Source organism: Procambarus clarkii, chromosome 15, assembly GCF_040958095.1.
Source record: "Procambarus clarkii isolate CNS0578487 chromosome 15, FALCON_Pclarkii_2.0, whole genome shotgun sequence".
NCBI lineage: Eukaryota > Metazoa > Arthropoda > Malacostraca > Decapoda > Cambaridae > Procambarus > Procambarus clarkii.
Window position 1 is genome coordinate 3,385,613 of NC_091164.1, and position 18,094 is coordinate 3,403,706.

The 18,094-nt window shown below is 42.0% G+C and overlaps 1 protein-coding gene across 1 annotated transcript in view; it reads left to right on the plus strand.

The window, feature by feature from the left end:
• Positions 1 to 15,420, plus strand: part of spz6 (Spaetzle domain-containing protein 6) — a 59,951-nt gene extending 44,531 nt beyond the window's left edge. The window contains exons 2-9 of the mRNA XM_045743797.2: positions 4,715 to 4,880; positions 6,121 to 6,241; positions 6,572 to 6,685; positions 7,050 to 7,250; positions 8,240 to 8,494; positions 9,489 to 9,614; positions 11,359 to 11,506; positions 11,750 to 15,420. Of these exons, the coding sequence (XP_045599753.2) occupies positions 4,715 to 4,880; positions 6,121 to 6,241; positions 6,572 to 6,685; positions 7,050 to 7,250; positions 8,240 to 8,494; positions 9,489 to 9,614; positions 11,359 to 11,506; positions 11,750 to 11,839 (1,221 nt within the window). The 3' untranslated portion in view covers positions 11,840 to 15,420. The remainder of the gene's footprint in view (positions 1 to 4,714; positions 4,881 to 6,120; positions 6,242 to 6,571; positions 6,686 to 7,049; positions 7,251 to 8,239; positions 8,495 to 9,488; positions 9,615 to 11,358; positions 11,507 to 11,749) is intronic.
• Positions 15,421 to 18,094: the final 2,674 nt, after the last annotated feature.

Sequence of the window (18,094 nt, forward strand, 5' to 3'; positions counted from 1 at the left end):
GTTGTACCTCTGGATGTACTCACCTAGATGCACTCAGATGTTGTACCTCTGGATGCACTCACCTAGATGCACTCAGATGTTGTACCTCTAGATGCACTCAGATGTTGTACCTCTAGATGCACTCAGATGTTGTACCTCTAGATGCACTCAGATGTTGTACCTCTAGATGCACTCACCTAGATGCACTCAGATGTTGTACCTCTAGATGCACTCAGATGTTGTACCTCTGGATGTACTCACCTAGATGCACTCAGATGTTGCACCTCTAGATGCACTCACCTAGATGCACTCAGATGTTGTACTCCTAGATGCACTTACCTAGAGGCACACACCTACATGTACTCAACACGATGTGCTCAAGAGATGTACTTGTAGCAGTTTAATACAATGATTCTCCTTTTTTTGAGCGTCGTATTTACATGTAAAACTATGTGTATTCACCTAGTTGTATTTTGCGGGGGTTGAGCTTTGCTCTTTCGGCCCGCCTCTCAATTGTCAATCAACTGTTTACTAACTACTTTTTATTTTTTTTTTCCCCCACACCACACACACACCAGGAAGCAGCCCGTGACAGCTGACTAACTAACTCCCAGGTACCTATTTACTGCTAGGTAACAGGGGCACTTAGGGTGAAAGAAACTTTGCCCATTTGTTTCTGCCTCGTGCGGGAATCGAACCCGCGCCACAGAATTACGAGTCCTGCGCGCTATCCACCAGGCTACGAGGCCCCTTGTGTGTGTGTGTGTGTGTGTGTGTGTGTGTGTGTGTGTGTGTGTGTGTGTGTGTGTGTGTGTGTGTGTGTGTGGAATTGGCCTTGAGAACAGCTTCATGCCCGTTGCTTCTGTGTACAGCTGATCTTCACACATGCGTCTCACCAGCTGACCACGACGTGCTCCCGTTCTTCTCTAGCTCACTGTGTGTGTGTGTGGGGGGGGGGGGGGTAAGGTTGGGACCTCTAACCTTACCTTGTGACCCCTAACCTTACTGTGTGACCCCCTAACCTTACCTTGTGACCCCTAACCTTACTGTGTGACCCCCTAACCTTACCTTGTGACCTCTAACCTTTCACTTACCTGACGCAGCAGTTACCGTAACAGGCTGTGTCACCGCCTGTAACTACTACTGTACTTATAAGTGGTTCCGGGTACAGCATCCAGATAAGTGGTCCGTTCCCGCCCTCATTAACTGCAGGTCACGCGTTAACAATGGGGGTGTCGAATCCCCCTCCCCCCTCCCACCCACTAACGATGGGGTGTCGAACCCCCCACCACCGCCACTAACGTACACATGAGCGGATACGCTACTACGTGTGTAATATCTACGGAGAGATTGATATAATATATCAAGTGTTGCAGTATTTAGACAATATTAACATGGTTCAAGCAGTTGCCTAAGTATAGTATGAGTTCTGGGATGTCAAGGAGAGTGTAAACTGGTGTATACTATTTGGGGGTCTGTTTACACGTGTACCGTTAAGGAGAAAACTCTTGTTTACCTGGCCCCTAAACGTGACTGTAGGTAAACTGTCGCCAGTGGAGGAGAACTGGAAAAGTAGAGCTGGCGAAAGGGGGAGAAGAAATTGGAAAAAAAAGAGAACTGAGAAATGGTGAGGAGATGTAAAGAGAGAGGAAGGGAGGCAGGGACAAGGGGAAGAGAGGCAGGGACAGGGACAAGGCTGTTTGTATATTCCCCCCTGGCGCCAGGAACCCCCCCTGGCGCCAGGAACCCCCCCTGGGACCCACATAACAGCAGTAATTACTGGACCATCATACGCCATTATCCTACACTGGCACACTAAACCTCTCTCCCCACTTCCCCCGTTTTCCCTCCCGAGACTCCAGGGCCGACTTTTACATTTTCAGTTCTGTCTGGGGGATATAAAATATTGGATGTTTTTATCGATTTTCCGTTTATTTTTATTTTTCCTCTGGTTCTACACTTCCAAATTGTTTGTGTATTCCCTTCTCGCGTTCGTTCTTATTTGTATTCTCTTTGTTCTCTTTATACTGCCTTTTCTTCCTCCATTCTTAGTCGATATTCTCCATTTTCTAAATTGGTTTACCGAATTCAGGGTTTGCATCTAAGCTGAGATATAGATACACGTGTTCCGTATAGTGACATGACCACATCTGAGTACCTGTTTGGTTGATCCTGTGCACCTCACTGTGCACCTCACACAGTCTTGTATGTAAACACACACACACACACACACACATGTTTTGTTACTCTTAAGTCCGGCAAGATTATGTGTCCGCCCTGAGATGTGCTTCTCTTAAGTCCGGCAAGATTATGTGTCCGCCCTGAGATGTGCTTCTCTTAAGTCCGGCAAGATTATGTGTCCGCCCTGAGATGTGCTTCGTCTGGACTTGTCTCAGTGCTTATGTGTGTATCTGGTCAACACCTCAACTTTAATTACTGTGAATTTATAAAGTTACAAAACAGCAAAGACTGTGGGCCTGAGATGCGATACATCTATCGTGTAGTAAATAGGTACCTGGGAGTTAGACAGCTGCTACGGGCTGCTTCCTGGGGTGTGTGTGTGTAACAAAAAGGAGGCCCTGGTCGAGGACCGGGCCGCGGGGACGCTAAGCCCCGAAATGATCTCAAGATAACATCAAGATAGGTAAGCCTCATCTAAGAATGTGTGTGAAATTCATTTTCGCATAAATAAAAACAAAGGGATTCGTATATATCCAAGGAATACGGCGCGCGCCGTCTTGACACAAGAGATCAAAGACTACTGAACCTTCTTGTGAAGTCTTTGAGATTCTCTCGCAGGATGAAGTCCAGATATTGTGAGAAGACCTACTCCTCACACACCCTCACAGGGGCGTCCCTCACAGGGGCGTCCATCACTCCTCACACACCCTCACAGGGGCGTCCATCACAGGGGCGTCCCTCACTCCTCACACACCCTCACAGGGGCGTCCCTCACTCCTCACACACCCTCACAGGGGCGTCCCCTCACTCCTCACACACCCTCACAGGGGCGTCCCCTCACTCCTCACACACCCTCACAGGGGCGTCCCTCACTCCACACACACCCTCACAGGGGCGTCCCTCACTCCTCACACACCCTCACAGGGGCGTCCCTCACAGGGGCGTCCCTCACTCCTCACACACCCTCACAGGGGCGTCCCTCACTCCTCACACACCCTCACAGGGGTGTCCCTCACTCCTCACATACCCTCACAGGGGCGTCCCTCACTCCACACACACACAGTATTATGCTCTCTGAGATACGCAAGAAGATATTCTCGCGTGTTTCTCACAGTGGATCAAACTTTTAATAATAAACACAGATGATAAGGTTTTGTTGCTTCAAAGGACTTCACCCACTAATTAAGACGCTTAGAACAGTCTTCTGTAAAGATGTGACATACATTCGTCTCTGAGGTAACCATGGGATGAAACTGAGGTAAAAATGGGGGGAAACTTTAGCGCGGGACCACACAGAACGTCCGTTAACAGACAGGAGATAGCGAGGACGAATTATGACAGGAGAACTGACAGGGTCCTCCTGTCATAATTCTGGAGAATTCTAACAGGAGGACCCTGTCACAACCCGTCCTCAGACAAAATTGAATACCATGAGAACCACCCCCCCCCCCTTCCCTCAAACCACCTGGATACTTATCTAGGTATTTGTAATGGTTTCAAAGCATACTACGGTTCCAGTAATAGTCTACATGTAAAGGACAAGTGAGCCTTTATCGTGAATAGAGATTATTCTCAAGTTGTAACTTTAATGTAATGGAAATCGTTGGTTTAAAATATAAAAGGTGCACACTGAAAAGTTGTTGTTTTTTAATTTGGTTTTCTGTAAACGGAATTCGCGGGCACACTGAAACAGTTTTCGAATTCCATATTTTGCGTTATCGACAATAATATATTGTATTAACGTAACCAAACGTAATGAAACCTAACCTAACCTAACCAAACCTAAATCCCAACATAAAATTGATCTTTAAACAATGGATATAAATTGGATATCTTTATTTTCGGGAAAAAAACGTGGGTAAGTATTGGTTTGGAAACAAGATGGTCACTTGTGTGACAAACAGACGCGGGATCACTTGATTGTTTCAAGCGCAGGTTAGACATATCTGAATGAGTTTTGGGTGGATATAAATAGAGGCTGCCAATAGAGGAGCCAACAGTCATTCTGCAGTTTATTTTATTCTTAAGTTCACACCTGAGTGTCACCGGTTGAGTCTGAGTGCTATTCTTGTTACCTGAGTGTGTTACCTGTGTTACCAGTATTTCCTGACTGTTACACACACACACAAATACAAAAAAAAGTAGTTAGTAAACAGTGAAATTGAAATAAGTTTATTGAGGTAAAATACACACAAAGGGATGAGGTAGCTCAAGCTATTCTCACCCCGTTCAGTACATCGTGTTAATACATACATAGACACACATCACAAGCAATAAACATATTACCGAACATTCTGAGAGATAAACATATACATTCCCTCCTTTACACAAGACCTAGTAAACAGTTGATTGACAGTCGAGAGGCGGGCCGAAAGAGCAAAGCTCAACCTTCGCAAACACAACTAGGTGAATACTCTACTTACTGGTGATGAGAGAAGCGTCTACCTCATCATGATGAAGATTAAGCCACCCAAAAGGTGGCACGGGCAGGAATAGCCCGTAAGTCTACCTCATCTACTCGTTCGTGACTTAATGGTGTTCCTCCCTCCTGCAGGCGGTGGTGGCAGCGGCAGCAGCGGCGGCGTCGTCAGTCGCGGCACAAGACTACCAGGAGACGCCAGACTACCCGGACGGCTACTACGCCTTCGACGAGGCTCCCGCCAAGATCCCACCCAAGGTCCGGAAGCCTCCTTACTTCCAGTCTAAGGTGCCCTGTCCAGGTCAGCTCCAGCTCTCTCTTAAATTGGTATTGATTCTTTATTTATGCCGAATTCCAGCTTATGGAAACAATGGGTTTGTGTTTATGTTTGGAGACTTGGGACTTCAGACCCTCCTGGTCTGGAGACTTGAGACTCCACACTCTCCTGGCCTGGAGACTTGACAGACAGATGCATGGCGTGTATGCACCTCAGAACAAAGAGCTAATTAAAGCATATTGAGTGTTTAATAAGCGGATGGAATGAGTTTATAATTAGCAAATTTGAGTTATTAACCAGATTAGCTCATTTATTACAAAAAACAACTATGTTTGCCCTGTACAGTAGCAGCTTATTTCACAACCAATAACTGAACAGATAGGAATAACACAACAGCACTATTGGAGGCAAGTTAAGGCGTAAAAGGTTGTTACACAAAGACAAACTACCTGATTGGAGAGCAGCCAAAAATGTTTAGCAAAGTTAGAGAGTCGTAATCATGCCAGTTAGCCAGGATTTACACCACTCGCAGAGGATTGGATATCTATCTATCTATCTATCTATCTATCTATCTAATGTGTGTGTAATTAGACACAATAGCACTTTGGCTGTTTGGTAATTTTCTATCTTATATGATTTACCTTATAAGGTATACCTACCTTATATGATTTATTCTCTCTCTCTCTCTCTCTCTCTCTCTCTCTCTCTCTCTCTCTCTCTCTCTCTCTCTCTCTCTCTCTATATATATATATATATATATATATATATATATATATATATATATATATATATGTCGTACCTGATAGCCAGAACGCACTTCTCAGCCTACTATGCAAGGCCCGATTTGCCTAATAAGCCAAGTTTTCATGAATTAATATATTTTGTCAAATTTTTTTCTTATGAAATGATAAAGCTACCCATTTCATAATATATAAGGTCAATTTTTTTTTATTGGAGTTAAAATTAACGTAGATATATGACCGAACCTAACCAACCCTACCTAACCTAACCTAACCTATCTCTATAGGTTAGGTTAGGTTAGGTTATATATATATATATATATATATATATATATATATATATATATATATATATATATATATATATATATATATATATATATATATATATATATAATATACGACGTTTCGGTCTGTCCTGGATCATTATGTGCTTATACCCTATAAGCTATGCGATCTGCAGGATGGGTAGAAAGCCTGCAAGATTTTCCATATCGGTACCTTAATCATCTTTCCTTTCACAGGCACTCTGGAAACCAAGGAGCAGATGCAGCAGTCTCTGGACAATTTGTGTGGTGACCTCAATGACGGCCTCCTGCCCATCAACCCCATGGGTCAAGCTGTACTAGGTCACTCCTATCCCTTGTGAGTACACACGCACACACACACACACACACACACACACACACACACACACGCACACGCGCACACACACACACACACACACAAACATTTAATATTAAGTTCCCTGAATTAACATAAAATACAAATTTAACCATTATATATATATATATATATATATATATATATATATATATATATATATATATATATATATATATATATATATATAATCCTTCACAACACATTCAATATTTTAAACTTATAACTAACAACTTAATACTTTGCGACGTGATGTAAAGTGTGTTGTGTCCACCATAATCTCCTTGACGGTTCCTCCCGCTCCTCCGACAGTGACCTCATCAAGAACAAGACCCTCGACTTCTTCAGCAAGACGCTACCCATCCTGAAGGAGGACAAGACGCTGCCCAAGGTCGCCAAGCTCAGGAGCAGGAACGTTCCACTGAGGTGAGTATGTCTCTCAGCTCGTTCTTGGGTGCTTCAAGGAATAATTAAGTATAAATTTTGACCCGAGTGGCGAGTTTATCGGGCAGCGCCGCTCATCCTGTGAGTGGACACCGCCATAGCAGCATGTACAACACTCCCCAATAGGAAGAAAACCCGCTGGGGTTGTTCATTCTGTCACAATGTTTGGGGGAAGTGGTTAATGAAGAATGTATGCGTTATCTGGGTCACCCTCGAGGTGCTGCTTGTTTCGAGGGTAACCTCGTCAGTTTTATATGCTACATATTGTGTTTAATAATACTCACTCGAAATTTGTACCATCCATAAATATACAACTCATTTAATTAATACCAAACGTTAATTCCAGGGACCAGTTTCGTGTTATCCGGCGGCCCATTCGATCCGTGAACGACGACGCGCTCTTCCCCAAAGGCCCCGCCATCCAGACGGAGGTGAGGCAGACGTTGGAGAGCCTGGAGGAGGGCAAGGTTGAAGGACGGTCGCTGGCCGCTGACGAGGGCGTCCAAGGCAGGAGCGCCAGGGCCTTCTGCGACGACAACTGGGGACTGTGAGTGAAGTCCGGTGTACCAAGTCCGGTGTACCAACCTCTAACGCCATCAACACGTGCAAGTGTGCAGGCTAAGAGTCACAATAACGTGACTAAAGTATGTTGACCAGGCCACACACTAGAAGGTGACGGGACGACGACGTTACGGTCCGTCCTGGACCATTCTCGACTTGACAATCGAGTTAAGAATGGTCCAGGACGGACTGAAACGGTCGTCGTCCCTTCACCTTCTAGTGTGTGGTCTGGTCAACTCGTGCAAGTGTCTGGCAGCCTTATACGGGTTATTCATGCCCGTGCCACCTCTTGGGGTGGCTTAATCTTCATCAATCAATCTATCCTGGGTAGCTGTCTTCTCACAAAGCGACGGCACTTAGCATAATAGCCAGCGGCGCCTGGAGACTTACACCACAAGTTCCCAAGAGATACACAGAGAAATGTATCCCGCTTCTCGGTGTATATATATACACTCCGTATACTTTAGTCTTGGACATTGGTAAAAGCCTAAAGTATATCTGGCGGTTGGTGAGGGAATTCTTGTGGCCATTATAACCAGAGGCTGTAATATGCAATACCCACAATGAGAGAGGGTCCCAGAGACATCCAACTGGTATCCAACTGAGACTTTAAACCAGTCCTGGGATATCCCTTGAATCTGGTGGTATTAGGTGATCTGCCAGACTCATGTGATACCCCAGGAGAGGTTGAAAGTCCCAGTGGGATACCAGTTATGTGTTTCTGGGACCCTGTCTTATTGTGGGTAGTCGTAGTTAGGTCGGTAGACCTCCTGTCTTCCACTACGATAGTGCAAGTGAATGAAATGAAATATATATCACAAAAACACTGATCCAAGTATGGGGAAAAAATAAATTAAAAAATGCTGAACGCGTTTTCGGCTCAATTCGCCTTCATCAGAGCAAGGATCTTGCTCCGATGAAGGCGAATTGAGCCGAAAACACATTCAGCAAATATTGCGTGTGTGGGGCCACCAGGTTCTGTATGCTGTACAACGCCATGGCCGGCAAGAGTTCGAGCGGGAACGCGGCCCAGGACCGCAACGACGACGGCGGCTTCCAGGGCTCCCTCAACAGCCTGACGGGGGGCATGCAGCCCCTCACGCCCTGCCCGTCAGCCGTCGAGTACATCACGCCCGTGTTCGCCAGGAACTACCAGGGCGTGTGGCGCTACGTCGTCCAGATCCCCTACGAGGGCTACTTTACACAGACCGTCGAAGTCACCCAGTGTTTGTGAGTGGAGGCACAGTTGGGGGGTCTGTGTATGGGGGATTGTATATGTGTGTGTGTGTGTGTGTGTATTTGGACTGTATACGTGTGTATGGGGGTTGTATACGTGTGTATGGGGGCTGTATACGTGTGTAAGTTCCACTCGTCACTAAGTTTTAAAGTTTTAGTTAGCCAGATTTGTTAATGTTAGTCAAACATTGTGTTTGTTTAATTTATGTGAATATTGGCTGCGAATTGTAAGGGTTTGTGTGTATTAGTGTTTGTGTGTGTTAATGTTTATGTAAAAAGAAGTATACTAATCGACGTAGAGTATGTGCGTGATACACGAGGAGTTTTTAACATAGCTGTATGACGCCAAATTTCACCTCCACGTCACTGTGGTAAAAATCATTTTGATATCATATATTCATTATAAGCAGACCTGTTATTTAATACGTAATCGTGAGCATATATATCATGCGATATATTGACCTGCTGAGAAAATTACTGCGAATAATTTTATTAACCAATTAATTTTAGGATATAATTTGTACTGATAAGCTAATTATACATAGCTACCCTTTCCATACAGAAATTATGTTGAGAGTATAAAGTAAAAAAAAAATATATATCATTCATGTTTTTTCTTTTACGTTTTGCAGTTAAGATAATGAAACTAATAACTCTTACTCTCATTATTAATTATTATAAATTGAGATATTATTAGCATTTAAGGTTTTGTAGTTATAATGATATTTTGACCAAACCGCACATACTAGAAAATGAAGAAACGACGACGTTTCGGTCCATTCTGGACCTTTATCAAGTCGATTGTGATCACAATCGACTTGAGAATGGTCCAGGACGGACCGAAACGTCGTCGTCCCTTCACTTTCTAGTGTATGTGGTTTGATCAACATTTTTCAGCCACGTTATTGTGACTCCTCGTCTGCCTGTAATGATAATTCAAGACTTTTGTAACTAACGGAGTGATACCTTGTACTTTGTGGTGGTTCAGGTCGAGCAAGTGTCACTATCTGTCGGGGGCTTGTCTGGCGTCGCCCCGCTGGGTGTCTCTCCTGGTGGCCGAGCTTTACTACCCTGATGCCTTGTTCCCGGTCACGCCCTCGCGTCCTGACCTCAGGTACGCCCCCTCCACACACACACACACACACACACACGCACACACACACCACACAATCAGGAATAGGCTCAGGAACCTGTACACCTGTTGATTGACGGTTGAGAGGCGGGACCATTGAGCCAGAGCACAAGCACAATTAGGTGAGTACACACACACACACCGCCCTCACCACAGATATTTGTTGCTGATTATTATAGACAAATATATATATATATATATATATATATATATATATATGACAGTGTCAGATCACGGAGGAAAATTGAAACAGGAATTTCCTTAAGTACTTTCGTATATTAATACATCTTCAGAAAGACTTCTTCTGAAGATGTATTAATATACGAAAGTACTTAAGGAAATTCCTGTTTCAATTTTCCTCCGTGGTCTGACACTGTCACATTTTTAATCACGTGTTTATTTTCGTGCTTTACACACACAAATATATATATATATATATATATATATATATATATATATATATATATATATATATATATTTATATATATATATATATATATATATATATATATATATATATATATATATATATATATGTGTGTGTGTGTGTGTGTGTGTGTAGAAGCTACTCTATACACACGAGGTATATAGCAAGTTATGTATAAAAATGCGACTGTACAATAAACGAGACGGTGTGCAGGAGAAGCCCATTACCCAGAGGCGTGTGCACGGAGTGAGAAGTATTTATTATGAATAAAACTCATACATGTGAATTCTTAAAAAAAAAATCTCGAATAAATTATAAAGTGCTCTTATAATGTTGGGGTAACGCACGGTTTCTTGAGACTTAAGATTTTTCTGTGAGCTTTTTAAAAGTTTATAAAGAGGAAGCCTAAGTTTCTGTTTTCATATTTCTGCCAAAAGTTTCAGGCAGGGGGTGGGGGCACCAACTTGTATAACTGTGTGTGTGTGTGTGTGTGTGTGTGTGTGTGTGTGTGTGTGTGTGTGTGTGTGTGTGTGTGTGTGTGTGTGTGTGTGTGTGTGTGTGTGTTAGTGGAGGGTTAATGGGTGTTTGTGTGTATGTGGAAGGGGGGGGGGTTACGGTGGCATAGCCTGAGGTACAGTATAACCTATGACAAAGGCAGACAAATAAAAACAATTTAATACAGCAAATCATACTCTAACCAATGCAATTCATACATTGAGATACAATGAGCATTGATCGGTTGATACCGTGAGGTACAATGAAGACTGAAATATATATATACCGTAACGTACAATGAGCATTATTAATTCAGTATAATAATTAGGGCGAGTGTATAACAGACTGTATGATTACTATGACCGTACAAGGCAGTATTATTGTGGTAGTGTTGTTAATTAAAGAACCACCTAATTGCCGTAGTTCAGCCGAGGTGACTGACTAGCGGTAGTGGAGGTAATTAAGGTACGAAGGGCCACCCCCTTAAAATTGGAGCGTTTGTTCTGCGCATGCGCGTCCCTTAAGGGACTTGACACAACGTATCCCTAATATTTAAAATAATATAATAATAATTATTATTATTACTTACATATTGTATGAATACATTGCATATACTGTGCGAATTTACATACTTGTATAGAGCAATAATAATATGAAGCAATGGTTGTGGTTATTAAGCATCTTTAACTTAAATATTTATATATTTAGTGTGATCTATATGTAGGTAGTTACATATGTGTGTGTACGTATATATTAAAAGCAAAGCGTTGCACCAGTACTAAAAGCAGCCATGACCTCCACAGCCGCGCGGCGGTAGCCTCAGCCGCCCCGCCGTCGTCGCCGGCCGCCACCTCCCGCTACCAGCAGGGTCTCCAGCAGCGTCATGGCGGCGCCTCCGCCACCCCCGCCCCTCACTACTGTGACGGCCAGGACGAGATTGGCTGCTTCCAGGTATGTCCTTTCCATCCATCCCTCTTCCTCCTTCCTTCTCCCTCACTCATATGACCCAGATAAAGATATTCCAGCTCAATAGATTAGCGCGTGTCAGCACGACCCAATGGTGCGTGACCTCCCTGGTGACCGGGTCACGACCTGCCCTCTTAACCTCATCTCGTGATAATAATCATATTTTACTCTGTAGTTTTATATTCAGCTGTATATATATATACCCTCTCACTGTGCTCTTCTCACCAGGTGCGGCTCTACTACGACTGGTTCCTTATACCCGGCTCCTGCAAGTGTTGGAAGCAAGACCACTTCGCTCAGTTCGCCTACAGGAAATAAGATACGATAAAGGATCCGACCTCAGAAAATTTGTAAACACGATATATCTATTGGCAAGTGTTGGACACAGGGGGACCCAAACACTGGCAAGTGTTGGACACAGGGAGACCCAGACACTGGCAAGTGTTGGACACAGGGAGACCCAAACACTGGCAAGTGTTGGACACAGGGAGACCCAGACACTGGCAAGTGTTGGACACAGGCAGCCCAAACACTAGCAAGTGTTGGACACAGGGAGACCCAAACACTGGCAAGTGTTGGACACAGGCAGCCCAAACACTAGCAAGTGTTGGACACAGGGAGACCCAAACACTGGCAAGTGTTAGACACAGGGGGACCCAACACCGATAAGTGTTGGACAAACACACATGCCAAGCATTGGGACTAAACAAACATTAACAAGTGCACAATAAAACAATGATTCAAAACAGACAATTTTACATTCAGAAAAACTGGGTAGGATTAAAACGGTTTTGGAAATAGGCTCAATGGTTTATGGAATAGGTTACCGGGCATCATAATTAACGAGGGGTCTATTAAAAATCATTTTAATAGGGGTCTTTATGCTGGGGTCTATTAAAAATCATTCTGGAATCATTCCATTCACGATTCAAACAAATCATGCAATTCTCTACAACACCGCTTGAATCATTAAATCTCATACTCTTTACAATGATCTAAATCATCTCTGACCCTGCAACAGCGCCAAGCCTTGCTTCTGGGGTGCTTCAAGGTCATCATATATAATGATAATAATTCATTGTATCAGCGGGACAGGAAGCCAAAGGGAAGTCCTGCACATTAGGCTTTTATCGAGGTTCCCCACCCCCGTGACTAACTCCTGAGTCACCTACACACTGCTAGGTGAACAGCGGCATTGGGGGGGAAAAGAAAATATGCCCAACCATTTCTGTCCCGCCCGGAATTCGAACCCGGAATTCACGGTTGTGCGTCGAGAACGAAGCCGACTGTACTACTGGGACTCGCATGCAGAAGGTGACACAGGACACAAAGATGAGGTAAAACAACACATCTGTCAGATCTATGTTATATTTTGTGTTGTTACGTTAGTGTTGTTAACGATATAGTTAGTGTTGTTACTTGTGGTTGTTAGCTGTTGTTGTTATCGTTAGTAGTTATTGCTCTCTTCACAGTGTGTTCTTATCATTAATTGTTAGTTCTTGTTTTTTGTTGTTATTGTTAGCTCTTGATAGTAGTTAGTAGCTGTTATTTGTTGTTGACGTTATTATAAGTTGTTGTTTCGTTAGCTGTCGTTGTTATTTGTTATTGATGGCAGTGTTGTGATTGTTGTTGATTTAATTTCAAGATATTGTTGTTACTGTTAACTGCTGTGGTTGTTAATAACAGCTGTTGTATTGTTGGTTGTTTCTGCTGTTGTTATTGGGGCTATTATCTAGCAATTTATTTACAGCCGACATATTTCATATGCTAATGTCAGCTGCTAATATCTAATATTAGCAGCTAATGCTAATATCTCCACCCAACCTGGAGAACAAGGGAGAGAGAGAGAGAGAGAGAGAGAGAGAGAGAGAGAGAGAGAGAGAGAGAGAGAGAGAGAGAGAGAGAGAGAGAGAGAGAGAGAGAGAGAGAGAGGGGGGGACGTGCTACCAAATTAGAAATATAATTTGTTATTTCGCATTATATACATACACGGTATACATAGACAAGGCTGCTCGCGCACACTAAGACCTGTGATCTTAGGAGAGCCGTGTAAGTATGAATGGACAGTACAATAATTATGAATAGGCTACCAGGAATATATGGCGGAAGGGTAATATTTGCAGTGTGAATGAGCATTAACCGTATTAGTAAGTATTTACTTTATACTTATATGTGTAAGTACGGATAAAGCCACTTATTAGGCATAAATGATAAACTTGGTAAGTAGGGGATAAGTCATACAGCCTTGTAAGTAAAGCTGTGGAACATTTGCCAGATGTGAATGAGTAGTTATGAGTAGAATGAGTGTGTGAGTAGTGGTATGAGCGAGTGTAGCCACTCATGAATGTGTAGTCACAACCGGTCACCACAACGTATATATTTTGGTGAACTCTCAACTTCTCTCGAATAATACGTGTTATTTTGACATCAAAATCCCAACCCAATGGACAAAATGTTATGAATATAAATCATAGCGGCTCGGAAAAATACACGTTTTCTATGGTCGGTTAGGTTAGGTTTGACTCAAGCAATTTAATACATCATGTTCCGTCCGTTGTGACAACTTGAGAGGACGAGTTGCAACTTCAACGCCACACACACACACACTAGACACTGTCAAAAAGTTATTATGTTCATGCAGAGACTATTCTAGACCGTCCACCTCACCTCTTATATTGTATAAACTAGTCAATCCAAATGATAACACTGATAATAAAACGATTACATGAAGAGCATAATTGCAGGACAATCTCAAGACATGGTGATTACGGTATGAGAAATGGGCAGTTACTTAGCCTGGCTGTTAGTGTCCTTCTTCCCCTACCCCCGCCCTCCTTCTATCACCTCGTCCTGTCCCATCAACACGCTAACTATATATGCATCGCTGTTCGTCTCAAAGCCTAGCAACAGCACGAAGGTTATTAAGGACTCTGCGAGAGCTGAACGACCAAACATCAAGTATAGTAGTCGTCATGATCAGAGGACGGACTTGTTGATGCACTCAAGATACATGAGTGGATACAGCCCTCAGAGGATCACTGGAAAAGGAGGGGGGGGGGGGGGTTGAACCAGAGACAGGTTGAAAATATCACCCAACCTCCATTTAAGGCTGGTCGCCCTCCACCCCAGGCTAGTCGACCTCCACTCCAGAAGGTCGACCCGCCGTCTCTCTTCACAAACGTGTAGCTTCAAGTGTCTTACATTTTGGTATTGTGGATGGGTAAGCCCAGTTGCTAAACTGATCAGTTAATATTATCAAATTATTATTTGTAATTTTGTATTACAAGTCCTTACAATTGTCCTCATGGTCGAGTTACAGTCTCTCATTCACCCTGTATTAGTCTTGTACCGGCTGTATGTGTCTCCACTCATGTGTCCAGGGCCAGCTGTATGTGTCTTCACTCACCAGTTATGTGTCCAGGGCCAGTTGTATGTGTCTTCACTCACCAGTTATGTGTCCAGGGCCAGTTGTATGTGTCTCCACTTACCAGTCATGTGTCCAGGGCCAGCTGTACGTGTCTCCACTTACCAGTCATGTGTCCAGGGCCAGCTGTATGTGTCTTCACTCGCAAGTCATGTGTCCAGGGCCAGCTGTATGTCTCCACTCACCAGTCATGTGTCCCTGGCTAGCTGTATATGGCTACTCACCACTCATATGTTCCGAGCCAGCTGTATGTGTCTCCATTAACGTGTCCAGGCGCCAGCTGTGTGTGTCTCCACTCACGTGTCCAGGAGCCAGCTGTATGTGTCTCCACTCACGTGTCCCGAAGCCAGCTGTATGTGTCCCCACTCACGTGTCCCGGAGCCAGCTGTAAGTGTAAATATGGTAGACTAAGAAGACACCAGCAATAATGTTGTTATTGGCGGCTGGTCTCGAGTCAATAAAGTTATACGCTGTTGAGGCTACTTTGATTACTCCTGGGGCAATAAATATGTGTTGACTGTATTTAATGTAAGACCAGTTAAGAGAAAGAGAGAGACTTATTTAGGGATTTTGATCTTTCTTTACTGTAAAGAACCTCAACTGCTTTCGACAATTGTTACACTAGCCTCGCCTATTTTGATATATAAATGACTGTAAAAATATTTTTATTTTGCAACACATAATGTCCTTGTTTTGTTCCTCCTCCTCATCATCATCATCTCTTCTTCTCCTACTTCTCTTCCCCAGAATTCGATGAACCTCCTTGGTTTCGTCTGAGACTTAGAAATTACTCTGCCAATAAACCAGGAATTCAATTGTGTTCCGACACTATCTACAGGGCGGCCTGGCACGCTATTGGCCACCCATCTTATGGCGGGAAATTCAAAATCAATGTCGGGTGGGTGATGGTCCGAAGAGACATATATATATATATATATATATATATATATATATATATATATATATATATATATATATATATATATATATATATATATATTATATATTATTAAATATGACCGAAAAAGTAAGATTAATAATTCTAACACGAATTTTCTCAATCTTTCGTACATTTCTTTTCACTGTTGGAGGTAATTCAAAAATCAATTCTCCAAAATTCATTTTTATTTCTAGTCTGACGCGACACTTGAGCGCGTTTCGTAAAACTTATTACATTTTCAAAGACTTTAGTTAACATATACACAACTGAATAGAACTTACTGAATAGAATAGAACATCTCCGATTTTGTTTATATCTACATTTGAGTGAGGTGGATGGGGTGAGGTGGTATTTAATAAGGTATTAATTTCATCAACACAAGCCAGAACATGAAACAATGGGTATTGAATAGAAGTGATTGTAGAAAGCCTATTGGTCCATATTTCTTGATGCTTCTATATTGGAGCGGAGTCTTGAGGTGGGTAGACTCCGCTCCAATATAGAAGCATCAAGAAATATGGACCAATAGGCTTTCTACAATCACTTCTATTCAATACCCATTGTTTCATGTTCTGGCTTGTGTTGATGAAATTAATACCTTATTAAATACCACCTCACCCCATCCACCTCACTCAAATGTAGATATAAACAAAATCGGAGATGTTCTATTCTATTCAGTAAGTTCTATTCAGTTGTGTATATGTTAACTAAAGTCTTTGAAAATGTAATAAGTTTTACGAAACGCGCTCAAGTGTCGCGTCAGACTAGAAATAAAAATGAATTTTGGAGAATTGATTTTTGAATTACCTCCAACAGTGAAAAGAAATGTACGAAAGATTGAGAAAATTCGTGTTAGAATTATTAAACTTACTTTTTCGGTCATATTTAATAATATATGTCTACAGGAAAGACTGCTACCAAAATATACTAATATATATATATATATATATATATATATATATATATATATATATATATATATATATATATATATATATATTTATATATATATATATATATATATATATATATATATATATATATATATATATATATATAATATATATGCGCTTGCCGTATTGAAAACAATGTTGTAGAATCTTATGGTAAAATTATCAAATTGTATGTATGTAGAAATTAATATAGCCAAACATGCTCATAATGCTACACATATACACATTTTAACATGCAGAGATTCACATACATACACCCGAAAACACACAAGCGCACAAGAACTACACCTGAAAAAACAAGCAAACATATAAACACCGAATATGCTAATTAGCTACAACTAATTTGATTCCGCCGCTCCAGGTTGGAGATAAGAAGCCCATTATATCTGGGCTTCTTGATTAAATACTGAGCGTTAATTCTTCCTTCATTTGGAGCCTCTTAAGAACTTAAGAACAGAGGATTGCCTCAATTCTTCGCTCTCCTCATACTGCCTCACATTCCTCGCATGGAGAGAGAGAGAGAGTTGGTGTGTTGTTTTAGATTCAGCCAATCTGAAAAAAGGTTCCAAGCAGCACGGGCTATGGTGAGCCCGTAGTGGACTCACATACAAACAGCCACATTCAAACAGACGGAAAGAAGGATCGGAAAAAAAGAGGAGATAAACTAAAGCCAGCAAAAAGAAGACCCACAAAAGCGATATCAAGTTAATCCCCCGTCATAAATGATATGGCAGCAACAGCAGCGAGATATGCATCTCAAACACCTGTAAGATTCGTATAGACTTCATCATACATATCAAGTAAATGTTCAGTCTTCCTGATCCTAGCACCGAAATTACCCAAATACAACGACAACAGGAAATTAGATATAGGCAAAGCCCCATATATATCACTCATCAACCCGTTCTCGCAAATTTAATAAGTCAATATTGACTTGTTAAATATGTGCATAGGTGACATACTTAACATAATAGATACCCTTAAAAAGATTCATAGAAAACACCGACCTTACCTAACCTTGTTAGTATCTTAAGATAAGCATCTTATTGCTTCGTAATTACAATTATTACCAAACCTATAATAGGTATAGGTTAAGTAATAATTGTAATTACGAAGCAATAAGATGCTTATCTTAAGATACTAACAAGGTTAGGTAAGGTCGGTGTTTTCTATGAATCTTTTTAGGGGTATCTATTATGTTTAGTATATCACCTATGCACGTAGTTAATAAGTCAACTCATCCAGTTGTTAACAGC